General features: G+C 43.9%; 1 protein-coding gene across 1 annotated transcript in view; it reads right to left on the bottom strand.

Annotated features, from left to right (window-relative positions):
• Sqor (sulfide quinone oxidoreductase) overlaps positions 1-19,525 on the bottom strand; it is a 38,368-nt gene that overhangs the window by 11,615 nt on the left and 7,228 nt on the right. Inside the window, exons 2-5 of the mRNA XM_075961995.1 lie at positions 10,608-10,858; positions 8,198-8,368; positions 3,773-3,826; positions 585-779 (exon numbers count right to left, since the gene is read on the bottom strand). Of these exons, the coding sequence (XP_075818110.1) occupies positions 585-779; positions 3,773-3,826; positions 8,198-8,368; positions 10,608-10,841 (654 nt within the window). The 5' untranslated portion in view covers positions 10,842-10,858. The remainder of the gene's footprint in view (positions 1-584; positions 780-3,772; positions 3,827-8,197; positions 8,369-10,607; positions 10,859-19,525) is intronic.

The following is a 19,525-nucleotide window of genomic DNA, read 5'->3' as shown; positions in this document are numbered from 1 at the left end:
TTGGCAAACCTCCCTGACCCTCATTACAAAAAAACAAAAAACAAAGCCTCTTTTCAAAAGCTCAGAAATTCCATGAGAATGTTTCTTGAGCTTTAAAATTGGCATGTTGCCTATTTGCAAATACATGTATCAAAAGTCAGAAAATACTCATAACCTTGAGACTGAGTAAAAGCAAGTGAGAGTCTGTGTGTGTGTGTGTGTGTGTGTGTGTGTGTGTGTGTGTACATAATTTTTAAATTTCCTAACAACAGATACTAAAGTATTTAGACAATCTCTAACATAGCTGGCCAGTGAACTTTTAGACTCAGTCTCAAAGCATGTCACATGGAATACTCTGTATGTACAGTATGATTGTCGTAATATTTTTTAAGTCTATAGAAAAACCTCGTCTAATTGAAGAGAAGAGTTTTATAAGCAAACATCCATGATGAGTGGTCTCTTCCACTTCCAGCAATGTCACTGTGCACACGTGGAACAAAACTTCTAGAAATACAAAGGTCAGACGACGGGGATAACAGCGGACTTGTGGCAGGGGCTGGGTGGTGGCACCTGCCCTTTGTCTCCGTCCTGAAGAGGAGACACACCTTCCTGAAGTAGGCTTCTGACAGGTACATGATCTTCTGAGGGGCGCCCGCACACTTCACTGGAGTGTTAGGGAAGGTAAAAACCGCATTGCCCTCCTTGAAGTCCTGCAGGGCCTTCCACGTCTTCTCCACCGTCTCGACCGAATAATTGGACCCTATCTTGGGATAAGCAAAACCTTCAGGGAGTCCTTTAATCTGCAACCAAACACACAGAAATTTGTCTTTTAAAAAGATAGGTTAAAAAGTGTGAGATAGATAAATAGATGAAATTTTACTCCACCATGAAGACAAATTAAATCATGACATTTATAGAAAATGCATATAACTGACGATCATTATATTGAGCAAAATACACCAAACTCGGAAAAGCAAATACCATATTTTTTCATATGCATGTTCTAGATTTTCGTTTACATGTATGTGTGTATGGTGTGTGTGTGTGTGTGTGTGTGTGTGTGTGTGTGTGTGTATGTGTCTGTGTGAGTAGCATGTGTGTATGTGTGTGTGGTATATAGTGTGTGTGTATTTGGTCTATGTGTGTGGTCTGTGTGTGTGATGTGTGTGTGAGAGAGAGATGTGTGCATTGTGTGGTATGTGTGTATGTGTGTGTGGTATATAGTGTGTGTGTATTTGGTCTATGTGTGTGGTCTGTGTGTGTGATGTGTGTGTGAGAGAGATGTGTGCATTGTGTGGTATGTGTGTATGTGTGTGTGGTATATGTGTGTAGTGTGTGGTGTGTGGTGTGTGGCATATGGTGTGTGTGTATGTGCAGTGTATGTGTGTAGTGTGTGTGTGTGGTGTGATGTGTGTGTGTGTACATGAAGGAATTAGAAAAGGAACCATAGAGAAAAGGAAGAGACCATAAGAGAGGGGAGGGGAAGGAAGTGATGGATACATAGACCATGAAAACTAAGGAAGGAATATTTAAGGGAGAAAGGAGCCTACTAACTAATGTGGGAGGATGTGAAAAGACACATGAAGATGTCTTCATGAAACCCATTTTCATGCATGCTAATTAACAAAATTAAGAAATAAGTATATGAGCAAAAAATAAAGAAGCTTACTTTAAAGCACTTTTTGGTATACGTATAAACTTACCATTTACCAGAGATAAAAGCAAATTTACATACTAAAAACAGAAAAATTTGTCACAGTGCTTTGGAGCCCTTGTTCTTTGCCTACAACCTTCAGACATTACAGTGGCATCAGCCCCCTGTACTCACACAAGAAACAGATGGGTAAATGAGAGGTTCCGACCACGGCCATGGCCCCTAAAGTCACCTGTCAGGCTGAAGAATGGGCTCAGCCTTGGCAAACCCTAATCTGCCTCCCTGGGCATGAGGCTGCAGTTGAGATACAGCTTTTCCCACCTTTAGAGTGAGGACAAGACACCAGCCACAACTGCCTTCAGGAGAACCACATAGCTTCCTGGGAAGATAGGCAGGACCAAGAGTCATTCATCCTGACGTCAATAAGACTGAAACTGCCTCCCGGGTTGTGCAGCTAAGACTCTTGGCGAAGCAGTAAAACAAGGCATTAAACACATGGCCTTTGAAATACTAAAGATCCAGGTTCTGTCCCCTTTCCTACTAGGTAGTGTTGTAACTCTGAATAAGTTACCTTGTATTTAAAAGTCACTGTTAAGAGAAAGGGTGCCATAACTTGGCAACCAAATTCCCTCCAGGAAGTTCTGTGTGATGAGGTGTGTCTTATGCTCCCTCATCAATCAGATTTGCTTTCAGGAAATGCTGAGGCAGAGAGATAGGAACAGAGAGAAACACATGAGCATCAGGAAAGAGAAGAAATGGAATTGCCCTTCAGTAGTACAAAGATAGGCTTGAGCTAGGGAGCTGATGATGAGCCTGTATGTCACATGACGGACCAACAAATCTGCAGGACACCATGCTGAAGTGTAAGCTGGCATGAGAAAGAGCGGAGACAGATGGTCCATGTCGGGCATGAGAGCCCCATACATCCAACAGATGGAGTAGAGAACCAGCCTGCCAGAGACCATCATATTCCTGCCTAGTGCTCCACGGGGATCTCATATCTGCAAATGGTTGCCTTCTTTTTCACTTTACATTCACTTGAGATGTCTTCTAGAATTTTCTGTCAAAGATTGCCTGGTAGTATGCCAGTCACAGTTAAGTTCCATTCCCTTAGCCTCAGTTTCCCCATCTATGAAAAGGAGGAGGCTGTAAAGGCTCACTCTCAGTCCCCAGCATCTCTCTTGATAAGGAGTAGGAACTCCATGGCAATGGCCGCCTTTAAATACTGCTGCTTCTTAGCTTGCTACAAGAGGGCTTTACAAACGCTCACTCCTGCCCTCTTCTACCCTCCTCAGAAGGCAAGGAGGCCACTAGAGAACTTCCATATAGCATATCTCAATGGGGTTCCACTACCTTTCCCCAGGTATGAAATGATTCTTCCCACCTGAACACACCCCAAAGACCCTTCCTGGGCCACCTCTACCTAGGTGGGAGCACATGTCTGCAGCCCGTGTCACCACCAGGCTTTATGTACCGTGACTGTTTGTCTCACTGCCTCAAAAACCCCCGACAAGCTCCTGGGAATCATAACAATGAATGGATTGTTCTAGTGTATTTTAGGAATATCTACTCAAATCTCACAATGTCAGTGAACATGCAGTGCCCCTGCTTGCTGAAAACACATCTCAAAAGCTTCTAGGTGGCATGTATATGGTGCTGGTCATTTCATACACGCAACGCTCAAGTCTCTATACAATAACCCCTAAATATGCCTCCAGAGTCTGATGAACTAACTGCTGTGTTCTGCTATTGCAGTCTGCTTAAGAATTCAAACTCGATCCGATTTGCAAAGGAAAGCCATAAAGCCAGCCTAGCCCTGTGTAATAAGGCAGCTGCCTGGGTGTGCAGCAAAAGCTTCTTTCTTCAAGGAACACAATTAGGGCACAGACATACTGAACTGTGATTAAACTGTAAAGCTAAAGCACATTGCTATCACTGACAAAATCTTAGAGAAGACTTTTTGGCATCATGAAAAGGTCTCTAGGAAACAAGTTAGGCTTGGTGTGCAGGGGTTAGTGTCTTAGAACCGTTTCCCTCTCATTCCCCTATTACAAATGAATACAAGGAAAGAATACAGTGTTTTAGTTTTGTCTTAGCATAAATCAGAAAATGTAACACAGCAACAATTGAAGAAGGTACCTTCTCATAGTCCAGCTGGATTCCAAGAGCGATGATAAGATACTTGTAGGAGATCTACAACACACATCAAAAAATATATCGTTTTAGACCAGTGCTCAGAAATCAGCACCGTTCCTCCATTTGTCAGAGTGAGTATCTCCAGGTGGATGGTGGTGGGCAGGTGGGGAGTACACACTGCAGTTAGCCATCCTTCTTCCTTTCCATAGCCTCATATCTCACTGCCCCAAAACTCCTGTGCCCGGCCTCTGAAAGCTTGGGGCACCCATAAGTTTATGCACTGGAGAATGACAAAGAGGTCATAATCCTTGTGCAAAGCTTGTGCTTTCTCATATTGTAAAGGGCAAGAACAGCTTTATAATCTCAAAAGACAGCCAATTCTTTTTAGATCAATGAACAATTTATGAATCTGATCTATACTATGAACTGAACCAATATCATAATTGGGAAACTTCCTTCGAAGGTTACTGAAAAGGATGTTGCATAATTTTTTTATGTTTAATGATTCAAATAAGTATTGTGATTGTACATGCTGAAGACAAAGATATCCATGAATATGGTAATGGACATACATGTTTAGAATCATGGGGAAGACACATTGGGATGAGAAACTGTAGAAGGGATGCAAAGTATAAGAACATCAATCAAAAATATTTAAACCAGAAAACACTTAAATAAGAACCAGGAGCAGAGCAAAGAGACATGGGTGGGAATCCCCATGATCTCAGATTAAATGAAGATGCCACCAGCAGCAAGCTGAAACCCCAGCTGAAAAGAATGGACGTCAAGACTTGAAAGTGTTCCACTCTATCTGGGGAGTCTAGCGGTTGTCAAAGAGGACCCACTTTGTCACAAAGGAGACTTGGCTCCAGAGTACCCAAGCTTCACTGTGCCTCTCACCCTTGCCACAGGTGCCAAAGCTTCCTTAGCCCAGAGCCCATGAAGCTTTATGGCAGTGGGTATGTTATACAGAAGCCACGCCCTCCTCCACTTCACAGATCACTCCTAGAGGATAAAGCCTGTAGTCCTAGGACCTAGTGAGGAATCAACAATGCTTATTGGATGAATAAATATATGGAGGAACAGTTTTAGCTTCATTTTTAAAAAATTAAATTTATCAAAGTTAACAGACAATAAAAAAAACATCCATGTCTGTGTGCTCTGGGCACACAGGAAGTCAACATCTTGACACTCTGGGTTCCATAGGGAAGCTGACTATTGAAGGGCACAGGAAATGACAAGAGGTCTGTAGTATGGGATGATGCCTACTTGGAATATCATTTGAGTTATTAATGTTATTAATGTTATAGTAAAGTGCCCAGGAGAAAGGAGAGGAGCTCTACAGAATGGCCTAGAACCAGCAGGACTGTTCTCTTCTGCAGCTAGGTGTGGTGTGTGCCTTTTCCAGTGACACTTAGCCCAGTGCAGATGCAAGTTGAGTTCAAGGTCAATTCACAACTCTCCATCCTTCCTTCCTACATGACCTACCCTGCCCTGGAAGAGAGAAACACTGGTCTTAATTTTACCTAACAAAAAAAGCATATATATAAGCACATATAAGTAAATATTTGTGCACATATGTGCATGGCTTGTTTACTTAGAAATCTTTGCTCATAGGTCAAGAGGCTTCTCCATGATACCACACATGTCTCCTTGGTACAACCAAGCCAGCCTCATTCAGTAGACCCCTTGGTGGTCCAGGAATTCCCCAGTCTCTATAGTGGGGTTCATTATCTTGAAGATTATCAGTGTCTTACATCTCTTGAGAACAAGTGTCTTAGTAAGTGTTGTGGCCATGCACCATTTGTGACTTCTAAGGCTCAGAAACTTGGGAAAATTATAGGGTCTTGTTTCGAGGCTATTGAAGAAGTTGGTGAATCTGGTAGGGTGTTCTTCTAGGACTTTATTGAGCAGAGTACAGCATACGCTGATAGCATACAGAAGGTCTCCCAGGATATATCTTGTTGGCTTCAGTTTATCCTCCCACTATGTCTGAGTCTTGGATTTATGATTCTTGTCACCAACCAGTTAGCAATTTTCACCACAGATGGCCTCATTTAAGTTCAAGTTTTAATTCCGTACATGTCCTCAGAAAGCTTTCTTTAGATTGCATAAATTAATCAGAGTTCTTTAGCAAACTTGATTCAATTTACCAAATCAGTCTATTCTTAGTTTACCTTCTCCTGCCATAGACACTAGATGGAAGTGGACTTGTGGTCACTGCTATGACCTAGACTGTGTCCCTGATACTCCTGCCTCAGCAGTCTGTTTCCTAGACCACAAGCCTTAATTCTTCTCTGAACTTAAGTGTTTTCCTTCTTACCCCTCTTTCTCCAGCCATACTGGCTTCTGTTTCCTCCAGTGTCTCTGCTTCCTTCTTTCCCCAAGGCATTTGCCTGTAGTGCCCACCTCTCACCCTGACTGATGCCTTCTGGCCCTTAACTTAGAAAGGCTCACTTTAGGCAAGCCTCTCTTGATCTGACAACCCTGATTGGTTCCCTCTTGCCATGCTGTGGCTCACTAATTTCTTGTATGGTTATATGAAACCCTTATCGTTCCCAGCAGACAGAGTTCCTGGAGGAGATAAAGTCTCCGTCCTGCTCATCCTTGGATGTTCAGGCTCCAGAATGACATCTAGGGCAGAGAAGATATGCTGTCAATACTTGTAAGGAAGCCATGTCTCGGTTTCTCCATTTGTGAAATGAGAACAGTGCCTACCTCGCTGAGCTGCTCTGAGCACTCAATGAGCAGGAAACTGTAAAGTACTTAGAGCAGTGTTTTGCCAGGTGCACGCTCAAGAAGTGTTGCTGCTGTTTTAAAAAGGGAAAGGAAACATGAGCAGCATGTTCCCCACGAGCCAGGACAGCTTAGTCACTGGCTGAAGGCAGGTTTGTCATCTTTGAACCATGTTGGCACACTTCTGTTTCTACATTACTGTGTGACATTTATTTAGTAGGTAGGCCTGGAGTTTTGCAAGGGTTTAGCTGCTGATTTACTAGGTTCTTAGTGTCAGGATCTCTCACCCTGTCCACACCCCAATCCCATGTATGAAATGAGGATACTTGTCCATATTAGGCCTTCTGGCAAGGTCTATGCTATTCTTTGCCATTGCTCAAAAGTCATGTTTACAAGCTTTACAGCTCCTTGGGGTTTGGGTCAGCTCACTTGGAAACTCGTTCTAAAGGCCAAGGCTTGCTTTTTGTTTTCTTTCTAGTTAGGCTTTATTCTTCCTTAATGACCTCCCTCCCATAAGCTTGTCTGTGGACAGTCCTTACAAATAATCAATACTACACTTTGATAAAACCACCAAGGTATGCGTAGAGCAATATATCTTTCCATTACAGTGTTCCTGTGTTTTCCCTTCAGGGCATCATCTGAGACCTGAGGCTTCCTGTCACTTCTCATGTCTTTCAGTGGCTGAATTTCCTACCGAACCAGAATGGCAAGGTGTTGACTCTCTGAATGGCACAGAATACAGATAAGGATGGATGTTATTATCTGTCTACTTGGATAAGAGTCTATTTTTCTCAAGCAACCAACAATGTTTGTTTGTATGTCTACTCATCCAACAAGCATTGGTGAATTCCTTACTAGTTCTAGGACTACAAGGAGAAGATGCAACCTTTATCCTCTAGAGGTATTCTGTTAAGTGGAGGAGGGCATGTCTTCTGTATAACATGCCCACTGCCATAAAGCATCATGGGTTCTGTGCTAAGGAAACTCTGGCAGGGGCCTGTGGCAAGAGTAAGTTTCCTGGAGAAGTGACTGGCAGCTGCTGTTCTGGGCTCAGAAGCAGATAGAGAACACCAAACTGCAGCTGGATACTGGGTAGTGGACCTCTGGTCTCACCATTGTACTCCCAACTGCTCCATCAAATATGAAGGAAATGGTTATTGAAAAACCTGTAGGTCTAGTGTAGGAAGTAATATCTAAATAGTGTTAAGCACTTCTGGACCTCATCTTTGGCGAAATCACTTCCCCCTGAGGGCTGAGATAAACCTTAGTCACAGGACTCCCCTAACTGTGCCCCTACCGTGCTGGTGTGGGTATTTTGCAATACTCAACTCCCGTGGAAAACCGGATGTCAGTCAGAAATACTAGCTTACTTCAAAGGAAAGGGGGGAAATGAACCTGCTATTTTAATGTGTAGAAATAGCATTTATTCAACAAAACTTCAGTCACAAGACTCTAGGCCCGCCATATCACATAGTACGTGTTCAACAAATACTTCTTTCAGTTTATTAATTCAAAGCCACTCAGCTTTCTGTCTATCTTCCAGTTTCTGCACACTGTCATTTTCTGCATCTTTAACACAGATATAAATACACACATGGGTACCTATGCCATCTTCTACCATGAGAGTGCTGCAGCTTGAGAATGATCATGCCCACCTTGGTGACAAGAAAGCCCAACAGCCATGACGGTTACCTCCTTGCCATTGTCTGTGCGGATACAGTTCTTGTCTGGGTTCAGCTCGGCCACTCTGTCTTGAATCCACTCCACACCAGATGGAATCACACTTGCTGTGGAACGGCCGGACAAGGACAACTGTTTGGCACCAGCACCCACTAATGTCCATATTGGCTGATAGAAATGTCTCTGAGAAACAAAGTGTTGAGGAGATTTGTTTCCATTTGAGCCTCATCTAAAGAGTCTTAGCTTAAATTATCTCAACTAGATTCCCAATTAGTCCCTCCTGACCCTTAGAGCATCACACAGAGAAGTCCATAAAGGGTTAATTCCTACTGTTGCGTTTTCTCATATATTAACTCTAAAAGATCACCAACCAAGAATACTTCCAAGACCAACAAAAAAAATGATAAATTGTCTTTAATGACCACTGGGTTAGTCACAATTTCTCACTGCTAAAAACTGACTTGGTGTTTATTATGTATGTGTTACATATATAAAATATATATAGATCATATTTATCTATCTATGCACATAACTTATGTGTACAGATGGAAAGAAAAATTAGGTCCAGAAGCAATGCATGATTCCTTCAAAGAATGTGGAGATTATAACAAGTCTAGAAAGCTCACTGGCATTTCTGGAGGGTCATCAAAACCTCGCTAACTTCAAACTATGTTCCCACAAAGGACTATAGATGCTTCTGGTCCATTTGTCTTTTCCTTTCTCTAGGGTTCTACACACAAATCCAATAGGTACCATACTCTTATCCATAAAGCAAAACATAAATAAGTTCTCATGGTCTTCTGAAGTACTCTTGCTTCTGGTCACCTATTCTTAAACTTCATTAATCATAAGAGTCCTAGTCTCGGGGAAAAGGGCAGGTTAATTTAATGAGTTCATTCATTTGGGTGGATTAAGAAACCAAAAACTCTCCATATTGTGACAAAGCTTTCGGCATTTTGGCCAGTCTGGCTGGCCAGAGCAGCCTGGAACTCAAAGGGTGGTAAAGGAGACAGAAGACTAGTTTGAAATCTCCCTAAGGTCAACAGTGGTTGTGATCCCGAAAGAGGAGGGCAGAGCTCTCCAGCTGTGAGAGCTCATCAATTTCAAGTCCATCTTGAGCAGAAAGTGGAAGAAAAACAGCAGCTCAAGGGTTTCCCAGTCTACAAACATCAGCGCCAGCAATCAGGCCCAGCAGGCATCCGGAGCCTGAGCATGTCAGGCTCTGCCAAGAAAGGTCCCACGAGTGCTTTCTCACAGGGCAGGACAGAGATGACTGCCCAAACCTACAGCCAGTCCACCCCCAAGGTGCCTAATCCTTCTCATCTTCGAAGCTAAGCAGGGTCAGCCCAGTGAGAATTTTAGTGGGAGAAATGACCGCTCAGTTCCCAGAAGAGCTATACACATTGTAAAGAAAGGCACCCATGGGAAACCCACTGTGTGTCAGCCACAATACAGTAAGCACCAGAAAAGACAGCCACCTGATACGGCTCTCAGACCACTGCCATTTGAGGTGGTCTTCCGGGGTTGAAATGACTGTAGCATGTCCTAGGGGAGTCTCATTCCCTGACAAAACAGGAATATGTCTTTCTTGTCCTACCCACCTATCTCAAAACAGGCACTGGGCCCACGTGGCTTTCTTCTACCACAGGTACAGATCCCAGCTGGCTCACACCTAGCTTCTCCTTGGGGAAACATCAGGCAAACCACCAACAGTCTTGACTACTTTTTCTGAAGCTTCTGTAATCTTAAACCATTTCCAGGGAACAGCGTTAAACTTGCTCTCCACTATCCTATGGGGACAGGGTATACTTTTCTTAACCTTGGCCTACTCCAAGGTGAAAATTCCCACAGCACAGAACACCCAGAGGCTACCAAGACAAGTACCAAGAATGCAAGTGTTGATGCAAACCTGGGTTGACACTGATTGCTCCTAATTGTTAGAATCTAGGAGGGGAGGCGGAGCGAAACCTTTGCTCTCTCATATCCAACCTTCAGAGCGAGTGTGACCCTGTCAATAGTTTGGGACTACTATCCTCAAAAAACGTGATAGCACACGTGTTTGCTGTTTGAACCACGCATGCTGTAGTAATCTGTTGTGGCGGCCCTAATGGGCTGGAACTGAAGGACCCAGAAGGCTTAGCCATCTTGCCTCATTCTCAGGTACCCTCCACTCTCTCCCAGTGCTATTTTGTTATTATTTTAAAAGATTTTTTCATACACTATATTGTGAACATATTCTTTCCCCTCCCCAAACTCCTCCCAGATCCCCACTACCTCCTGGTTTGGGTTGTTTTTGTTTTTTGTTTTTGTTTTTGATTTTTGTTTTTTATGCCCAGGAAAAGCATTAACCATAAAATGTAAAAACCATGCACCCACACAGACTAACACATTCACACTGTCACGCATGCCAAGGGACACTTACCTCGCTGGGTTCAACAATGGCCACATTCTCTGCTCCCACTTTCCTCTTCATACGAGTGGCCATGGTGATTCCCCCGCTGCCCCCGCCCAGCACCAGCACTTCATAGTGGTTCTTGGCTGTGCAGCAGGCTCCTGTATGCAGCTGGAGGGGTGCAGCCTGCTGAGTGCCCAGCCTGAGGAAACAGCCAAAGAGCCGGGCACGTGGACTGGATACAACAGCAACCAGTGGGGCCATCACCAGGTTAGGTCAGGCTAAACGGAAGCAGAGGAGACTATGAGCACCAAGGAAAGATCACTCTATGGCCTGAGGAAGGGGAGGCTGGCATCGGATCAGTTCTGGTACCTCCTGTCTTTGCTGAAGTCTGCCTTCCTTCTGGGAAGCCGGCTTCTTGCAAACTATGGGTTGATGGCTACCTATTGGCTCAGCATTCCCTTCCCTTTCTGCCGATTGGGCCATCTAGGACTGTTTGAGAGATGGACCCCTGCCCTTTCATATTTTATTTGTGCTCATATGTGTGCCCATGCGGAGGCAGAGAACAACTTGTGGGGGTCAGTTCTCTCCTTCTGCCACATGGGTCCTGGGGATTGACTCCGTCCTCAGTCTTAGTAGCAAGCACTTTTACCTATTGAGCCATCTTGTCAGTCTTTTATGGGTGGATACAAGCTATTCATACGAACGATGGGAAATGAACTCTCTCCTCTACAAAAGCCCGAAGTGCGCTTAAGCGCTGAGCCATCTCTCCAGTCTGGCTCCCCCTTTAGAATCTCACTAATCATTTGTCTCTGCCTCCTTGTCCATCTAGGCCACCGTATGTTTCTCTCCAGCTCTCTTCCATTCTCTCAGCACACTCAAATGTCTCTTTGGCTTTTAAGCCCACGAAAGTGGTCTGCAACTAGAGACCTGTCATGGTCCTTGCCACAAGGGTACGTGTGACCTTCCTGAAGAGCAACAGTAAAGTCTGACTTTCTGACACTCAGAGTTCATTCTGATCATGAAAATCAGGGCTTCAGTCCCCAGGCTCTGCTTACCCAGGGAAACAAAGTCAAATCAAACCCATTAGCTGTACAAGCAAAGCCCTTCAATATTTGGAGCAATTTCAAGCAGATGATTAATACAAGCCATAAAAGGAGCCCTATTGGGTATCATAAAGATCATAAAGCTGTAATTTATGTAAAGAATCTGAGCCTGCTGCTGAATGGTCTTTTGTTGTATCAACTTCACAAACAACTCCTCCTTAAGATTCTCTCAGAGACGCTCCTCCCGTTAGGAAAATGAGCATCCAGCCTGGGCAGTCAGTTCCTCAGCAGAGAGAACAGTGAAGCTTCTAGAGAGCTGGCCTTATGCCCTCCGTGCAAAGCACTGGCCTCACATGGAGGACATCAATGACTTGTATGAGTTAAAGGTCTAGGCTTTGAGTCACCATTGTGTCCCAAATGTCCCTATTGGTTTCAGCCCTGTGAGTTCAACCCAGGGTCCAAGAAGCCTTTACTCAAACCCAAACACTCCCTGAAGAGTAAGATTCCTAGCCACCAACATCTGAATGGAGATGACCTATTATACCACATCCACAGACTGAAAACGAGGGAGGTTGAATGGGGCATAGAGGTTGGGGGGCTATAGAACACTGAATCAAGAGATGGAAAGAAAGGAAAACCCTGGAGAAAAAAAGGATGGGGTGGAAGCAGATGCCAGTTTTAATTGGTGTTAACTCAGTTGAAGAGCTTTGGTGAAGCTAAATATTCCTCAAACTTCCAAACTTGAGACCCACAGAAAGAAGAGCTGGCCCACACACCATGGCCTCCAGGGTAAAAGCAATGCAACTACCTCTCCACCCTGCCTTCTGTTTCTTGGGATCAAGCATAAGGAAGTAGCTTCTAATACGGAAGAAAAAAAAGTGTTACAAAGACATCTCTAGCATACTTTTCATAACGTAGCCAGCCCTCTTCGAACAGTCTGTGGATGGCTACTGATGACACCCTGGGACAAACAACAGCAGACTCCACTCTGTCCAGAGCCAGTCCTCGCCCTCAACTGTTTCTACTGAGTTAATTTCTGAACTCCCCGGTTTTATATGGAGACAGAGAGTGTTCTAAATGACAACTATGGAGGAAAGGTTGGGTTTACATAATTACAACAATGAGTCCTGAGATCTTTTAAAATATTAATGTGTACAAATAATATATCAAGTGCTTAAGGTTGGAAAACAAATAAACATACTATATCATATCATATTAAATATATATGTTACCCCAACAAAGTAAGAGAAAATATATTTTAAAAGGAAAAAATAGCCAAAAGGTTATATTGAATAAGTTCTTTCTCCGGGTTTTATAATACTGGGTGATTATGATTTTTTCTGGTTTTCTGTATGTTCTACTAAATACATATTTGGCAATAAAATATCCATTTTGATGATAATAAGCGACACTGGTGACATCTTTCTGCCTGCATTGAACTTGCGAATCGATTACCATTATCGCCCTAACTTCTAGGTGACCAGATTGAGGCAGACAGCATATCTGTGAATCTCTCCAGTCACACAGCCCGAAGGTGGCAGGCTGGTCTAGCGCCAGGACTTCTACTTCAAATCCTTCCGTTATTCTATATCTATGATCTTCAGGACAAGCATATATCAACACTGACCAACCGTGGCTACTCAGGAGTATCCAACCTTTTGACATTGTGATGTGTGGTTGTCATCTACAAATGTGTTGGGCCCCATTCATAGGTATCCTGGGACACGTGTGGCCTCTGGGATGCATGTTGCACGTTCCTGTTAGGTCTTTACTATCCCCCAAGTCCCAGGTGTTAAAGTTTGGTCTTCAACTTATTGGCACTATTGGCAAGTGGTGGTAGCCCAGGAAGTGAAACCTAGTTTGGAGGAAGTTGGGTAACAGAAGGCACGGCCCCAAAGAAGACCTTGGAACCCTGATCTCTAAGTCCTCCACACAGACCCCTGTCTCTCTGCTTCCTAGCCACTATGAGGTGAACAGTCCTGCACAACACACTGGTGCTCTGCCTCAGCAAGGGCCTAATGCAGTGAGGCCAAGTGACAATGGACAGAGATCCCTAGAAACAAGTGCCAAAGGGAACCATTCCTCCATTAGATGACCTCAGATTTTTGTCACAGGAATGGAAAACTGACAGTCAGAAACAACAAAGCAGTGTCTGCATGCTAATGTTAAATGGGAAGAAAAGATTACTGTCCGTGAATTCCCAGCGAGGGGAAAGGTTTCCCATTGTTCTCACCCTGCAGCTAGCTCCGTGGGAAGAGTTTTGTTTCATTTCATTTGTTTCATTTTTTTCAGGCAACCCAAAAGAAGGCAGAGCTAAGTGTCTGGTTCGCAGCCACTCCAGTCTGACTTATCTGACCTCAATTCTTTTGAAACATGCACAAACATTTCCCTCACTCAGCCAAGAGAGCCATTTCTGCTTAAATTTCAGTGTTTACCCAGAGTCTGTTTCTGGCTCAGCACAGCTAGGGAAACGCCTTCCAAGCTCACTGTTTCAACTTCATTAATGAACAGCAGGGTGCCCCAGCTGTTAAAGCCATAGTCTCCTTTCAAACACGCAGTTCCAAAACCACACATCTACTAAGGGCATGGCTCATGCCCTAACATACTTGAAATCTTCACATCCTTTTTATTCTAGCCATGTAACATCAGATCAGGGAATCCAGAGCCATCCCCCAGCTCTGTGAGTGAAGAAGAGAAAGCCTGAACCAGCGGAAATATTCATAAGCATAATATTTAAGATCTCGCTTTAGAACTATAGTTCACTAATATGTGTGCACATGCAGGCATGCACGTATGTGTGTGTGCGTGAATGCATGCATGCATGTGTGACATTTAGCTCAAAGCTCCTGTAACCTTAATAACTTCTGCCTTTGTGCTATTGGGGTGATTCAGGGTAAAACCTCTATACTCAGCATGGGACTTGTTACCAGAAAAGTCAAACATGATTACAATTACAGGGTTGAGATTTTGAGCCACAAAAAGGAAGAAGTAGCAGTGGGGCTGGCGAGTGTGTTCTGGTAAAAATCCTGAATAAGCTTCTAAGAACTTCCTCAGGGTTACAAACTCAGAGGCTCTGGGACAGTGCTGTATCCAGAGAAGGCATAGAAGTGCTGTGTTCCCAATACCTTCTAATCGGGAATTCTTGTGTTATATCCTTTATAATAAACTAGTAAATGCCAGGTGAGTGGTTTCCTGAGTTTCATGAGAAGTTTTGGGTAATTATCAAACCTTCAGGGTGATCACAGGAAGTTCTGAATTTGTGTCAACTGGACAAACATGTGAGTCACCTGGGCCATCTTTTGTTGCGGGAATCCAAAGTGAAGATGGTCCGTGTGGCTGAGCACGGAACTCTTACTGTTAATATAAATATTTAATTAAATATTTTAAATACTCTATTGGTATCAAAGAATGGAATGGTATTGATGAGCACAAAAGATATTTGGTGTTAGAAGCCAGGTCAGGAAACACTAAGAAGCCAACACACATGTCTGACATTGACTTAAATCAAATCTAAAGCAAGAACTAGAACATCAGACAAGTCACGGGAGTGACAGCCACACAGTTTTAACCAGAAGACAGAGAAGAGAAAGGAAGGCCAAACTCGTCCCTGAAGTCAACAGAGAAGAAATGGGAAGCCCTTGATAACAAAGCAAGAAGGGAGCATAAACCTAACACAACTTCGCAGGCTCCCCACAAAACAGTCTGGAACCTATGCACTTGTTAGTCTAATAAGTGTCTCAACTCTCAGGGTTTCAGAATGAAGCAGCCACTTTTCCTCTGCATTCTTATTAAGTGAAACGCACACTTTAACAAATCAATAAACACGGCCAACTGTGCCTTCATTTGCAAGTGGCACATTCAATATCGTTTACAATTAAATGATACCATGCTTTTAAGCTAGATAAAAATTCCCCAGTTGGTCCTAAATCAATTGAGTGCCTCCTTCAAAAGATGGAAATAGACACACGGACACAGTAAAAACCCCTGCTGGCTGAGGGGTTAGCAGCTTCCTGGACATCTCTACTTACATCACTTACTGGCAACCTTCTCACAGTTGGCCCTTCCTAAATCAGCAGGACCGACTGCCTGTGTCCAAAGGTCCTGAGTCTCATGTCACTTGACATGCCTCTCACTGGGCTGTGAGCAGCCAGAACACCTAACTGAGTTCAGACAGAGCTAGCATCTCAGCAAGAATTACCTACAGAATTCTTGATGTAAGATCCATCAACTCTTCAAGCTTGGAGTCAACCCTTGGCTCTTTCAGCCTTTGAGAAAAAAAAAAATACATGATTCATTGTGTGGCTTGGGATAATTTCTCAAGCCTTCCCAGGCTGGCCCACACTTCCTGGAGCTTCAAAAAGTACATGGCCAACCTTAGCTGACCACCATGGCTGAACACTTCCAAATGGAACATGAAAACAAGAGCTGGCAGCTCTTACTACCCACACAGACCTGTACTAAACTACCTTGTACCGCTTTGCCGCTGAGATCCCCATGAGTTCCAGGTTCTAAGACGCATGAGACACACAGTCCTCAACTGCACAACGCAACCAGGCTCGATGTCGTGTCCAGGTGTGGAGGACCTGGACCATAATCACATCAGTCCTAAAGCTGCCATCACCTATTGACATCTCTCCACAAAAATAACTTCAAGACAGAATTAAACAGGAAACACAGAGAAATGCTTATTAAAAAAAAATAGTACCTGTCTATTGAATAGCAGTATTTGTATTTCCTGTAAGGAAATGCCCAGAATTGCCTCACAGATGGCTCCCCTCATCCAATCCCATCTTATCTGAAGTACTGCAGGTAACGCATACCGTGAAAGACATGGTACGAACAAGGCAGCTGACTGCTTCCCCTTCCTGACGATATTCTGAGTCCTACTGTATTAGCTACAGTATTTTTTTCTGTGGTTGTGATCATTTGACATTTTGAGACCAGGCTAGTTCCTAGAAAGACTGTCTGTCCTAGGCCCAGCTAACTTCTGGAGACAGAGACGGTCTGGCCTGTCAGCATAACTTGTAGGACATTAATCAAGAACACAGAGTCCGAGCCACCTTGTCTGCCTGGCTTTTACATCCCATGAGGCAACACTACTCATATCATCACATTGGCACTAGAAACCGGGCATTCAGAAGCAGCCTCTGCAGCCAGGGTGCAGGGACATGATCACAGCTGTCGGTCCTGATCCGCTCAGCCTTTCTACCTGCCTCGCCTCGTGACATCAGCTTTTGCTCACGTTCCTCCTCGCCCATGTCTATCATCTGACAAAGCTGCTTGCCCACAGGTTCCTGAACAGGCTGCTGTGCCTCTGGTCTCCTGAGAACCGCGGGCAAGAATGCCTTCCTTCAGGGCGGCCACCTCATGATCTGTGGTGCTTGCCACACTCGATAAAAACAAATTCTGGGTGCATTTTAATACACCTCCATTAAGATGTGCGCGCCAACGGCTCAGTCAGATGGAAGACTTTACATGTTGAACAGAATTTTGTTAGGCTTCTCCTCCTTAGATGTGCGTGGAGCTGTCAGGTGGCATTTAAAAAGCAATTTAATTACATGCTACTGAAAAATGTTGTAATTACATGGGTGATTGGGCCAAATTTTTGCAGCTCCATAACATAGCTACAGTTTGACTTTGTAATGCAATAATTAATCTAGAAGGCTCTGCCACCTGGTGCTGCTTTCCCCTGTCACACTCCACCATCTACTCCAGGGAACTTAATCTGGCGTGTCTTCTCCACCAAGGGAAACCTTCACAGCTCTTTGAGCCATTTGACCTTGGCACGCCAGCCAGGTGTGTTCCTTAAAGTGGTTAAGGACTGAGGTCTCTGCAAGGTGTAAGATCGATGGGCAAATTCAGCCTCTGACCTATCCTTGGCTCATTGCAATCATGCGGGGGGCTGAATTTTCAAAAGTGGGAAACAGGAAATATAATCAATATTTTAACTGACAGGATCCATTCCCTGCATAAAAGTAGATGTGTTAAGTAACGTGTTGCTTGGCTAATTGCCTATGATGATCTTCATGAAAAATAGAATTGCATGAAATATGCACAGTCACGCTCACTCTGCTGTTCAAGAATGTTCCCAGAGGACTCACTGAGCACCTAGGAAGGATCTGGGCTGATGGAAAAAAAGATGTTTCCTGGCCCCACTCCCAGTTTGTCAGCCTCAGATGCGGAGGGAACAGAAGAGCTTGGCAGCTGCTGGTAATATAAGCCAGGTAGAAGGTGGACCTATCCCTAGGGAAAGGTTTTCTTTTGTTAATGTTAGACAGTTTGATTTAATTTCTAAGTATTGAAAGGATGCCATAAACATGAGTCAAATCAAATATCAATGATTCTAGAACATTTTTACCTTTTTGTTCATTTTTCTTTAGACCCACACCCCCTCCCAAGCACTCACCTCTTACCCTCCCATCCCAAGCCCTGTCCGTCAGTCTCTCTTGTTCTCTGACTTCTGGTTGGGTCCAGCTAAAGGGAGATTTTAAAAGGATATTAAAGAAAATAAATGGGAATTTATTGAAATGACTTACAGGATTCAGTGCAACAATGGCTAGTTGTGAATGGAACGTCCCAGAATCTAGCAGCAGCTGCTTAGTCCCAGGAAGCCGGGTGTCTCAGCTCATCTTCTGTATATGCTGGGACCCCACAACGGGAATGGATGTGCTGGCAAGATGAGGGCAAGCAGGCGAAGAGCAAACCCTTCCTCCTTCCTTGTCCTTATATAAGCTCCCAGAGGAACACGTGGCCCAGATTAAAGGTGTACCCTCCAGCCTCAAGGTCTGAATCAAAGGCATGTTTTCTTTTTGCCTCAAGATCCAGATCACAAGTGTGTCCTCCAGTTCTGGATTATAGTTCATTACAGATATAGTCAAACTGACAACCGAGAATAGCCATTGCACTGTTGAAAGCGTGAAATGTCATACACTGTGTTGAAAATCCATTTAGTGAGGACTCAGAAAGCGGCAGAGGAAAACACAGTTCACCTTGGAAAAGCTTCTAAATCTCCACCAAGAGACTACCTTGAATTAGCCAGGTGAGCACACTTTAACCCTCTAAATCCTTTCAAAACGGAGAGACTTTCCCAGCAGTGAGGGAGCTATCATCATGGGCCGTAAAGATAAAAGGCCACTGGCTTTGAAAACAGAGGGTGAAGATAATGAACCAAGGATGTGGACAACTTAAAGAAGCCAGAAAAAAAAAAGAAGAAGAAGAAAACAGAATCTCCTTCAGAATTTCCAGAAAGTTCAAGGCCCTGCCAGAAACTTGGTGTTAGCCTACGGAGGTCTGTACTGGAACTTTGAAGTAAACTATTGTAAGATAATAAAATCTGCTGTTGGAGTTTGAGCTGCAGCTGATTGGTACAACAACTGCCCAGCATATACATGCTGGAGTTCCACTGCCAGTGCCACAGAATGGGGGCAGGGGGCAAGCGGGTATGTAGCATTAAGCTGCAAAGTCTGGGGTTTGCTATAGCAGCTTCAGAAAACTAACACAGATGTCATCTCATCTCCACAACAAATCAACAAGAGGTGGGTACTATTATTTCCAATTACAGACATTGATGCTATCCTTCAAAAGAAGTTAAATAGCACTCCAGTTAAGACTAAGATGTATATGAACCTAGATTTTTGGGGGGAAGCTAATCTCATTACTCTTTCCTCTAGTCTAGAGCAGATGTACTGGAAAGTAAAGATACAAGCATTTCCTGACAACTATTCCTAAGGACATAGCTGAAAAGCTTGATGTTACTCTCTTGGTAGGAAGCACAGATTTTCTGCCTGTCTACCTAACCATCCAGAGCGCCCCAGAGAATGGCAAGAAGAGCCCAGATACTCCATAATTTCAGGAGTGACAGAGTGGTCCATAAAGCTGGAGTCTGGAACCACAAAGAAGGTT

This window comes from Microtus pennsylvanicus, chromosome 2 (genome assembly GCF_037038515.1).
Source record: "Microtus pennsylvanicus isolate mMicPen1 chromosome 2, mMicPen1.hap1, whole genome shotgun sequence".
Lineage (NCBI taxonomy): Eukaryota > Metazoa > Chordata > Mammalia > Rodentia > Cricetidae > Microtus > Microtus pennsylvanicus.
Note: the sequence above shows the minus strand (reverse complement) of the source record. Positions and strands in the feature narration are given on the sequence as shown.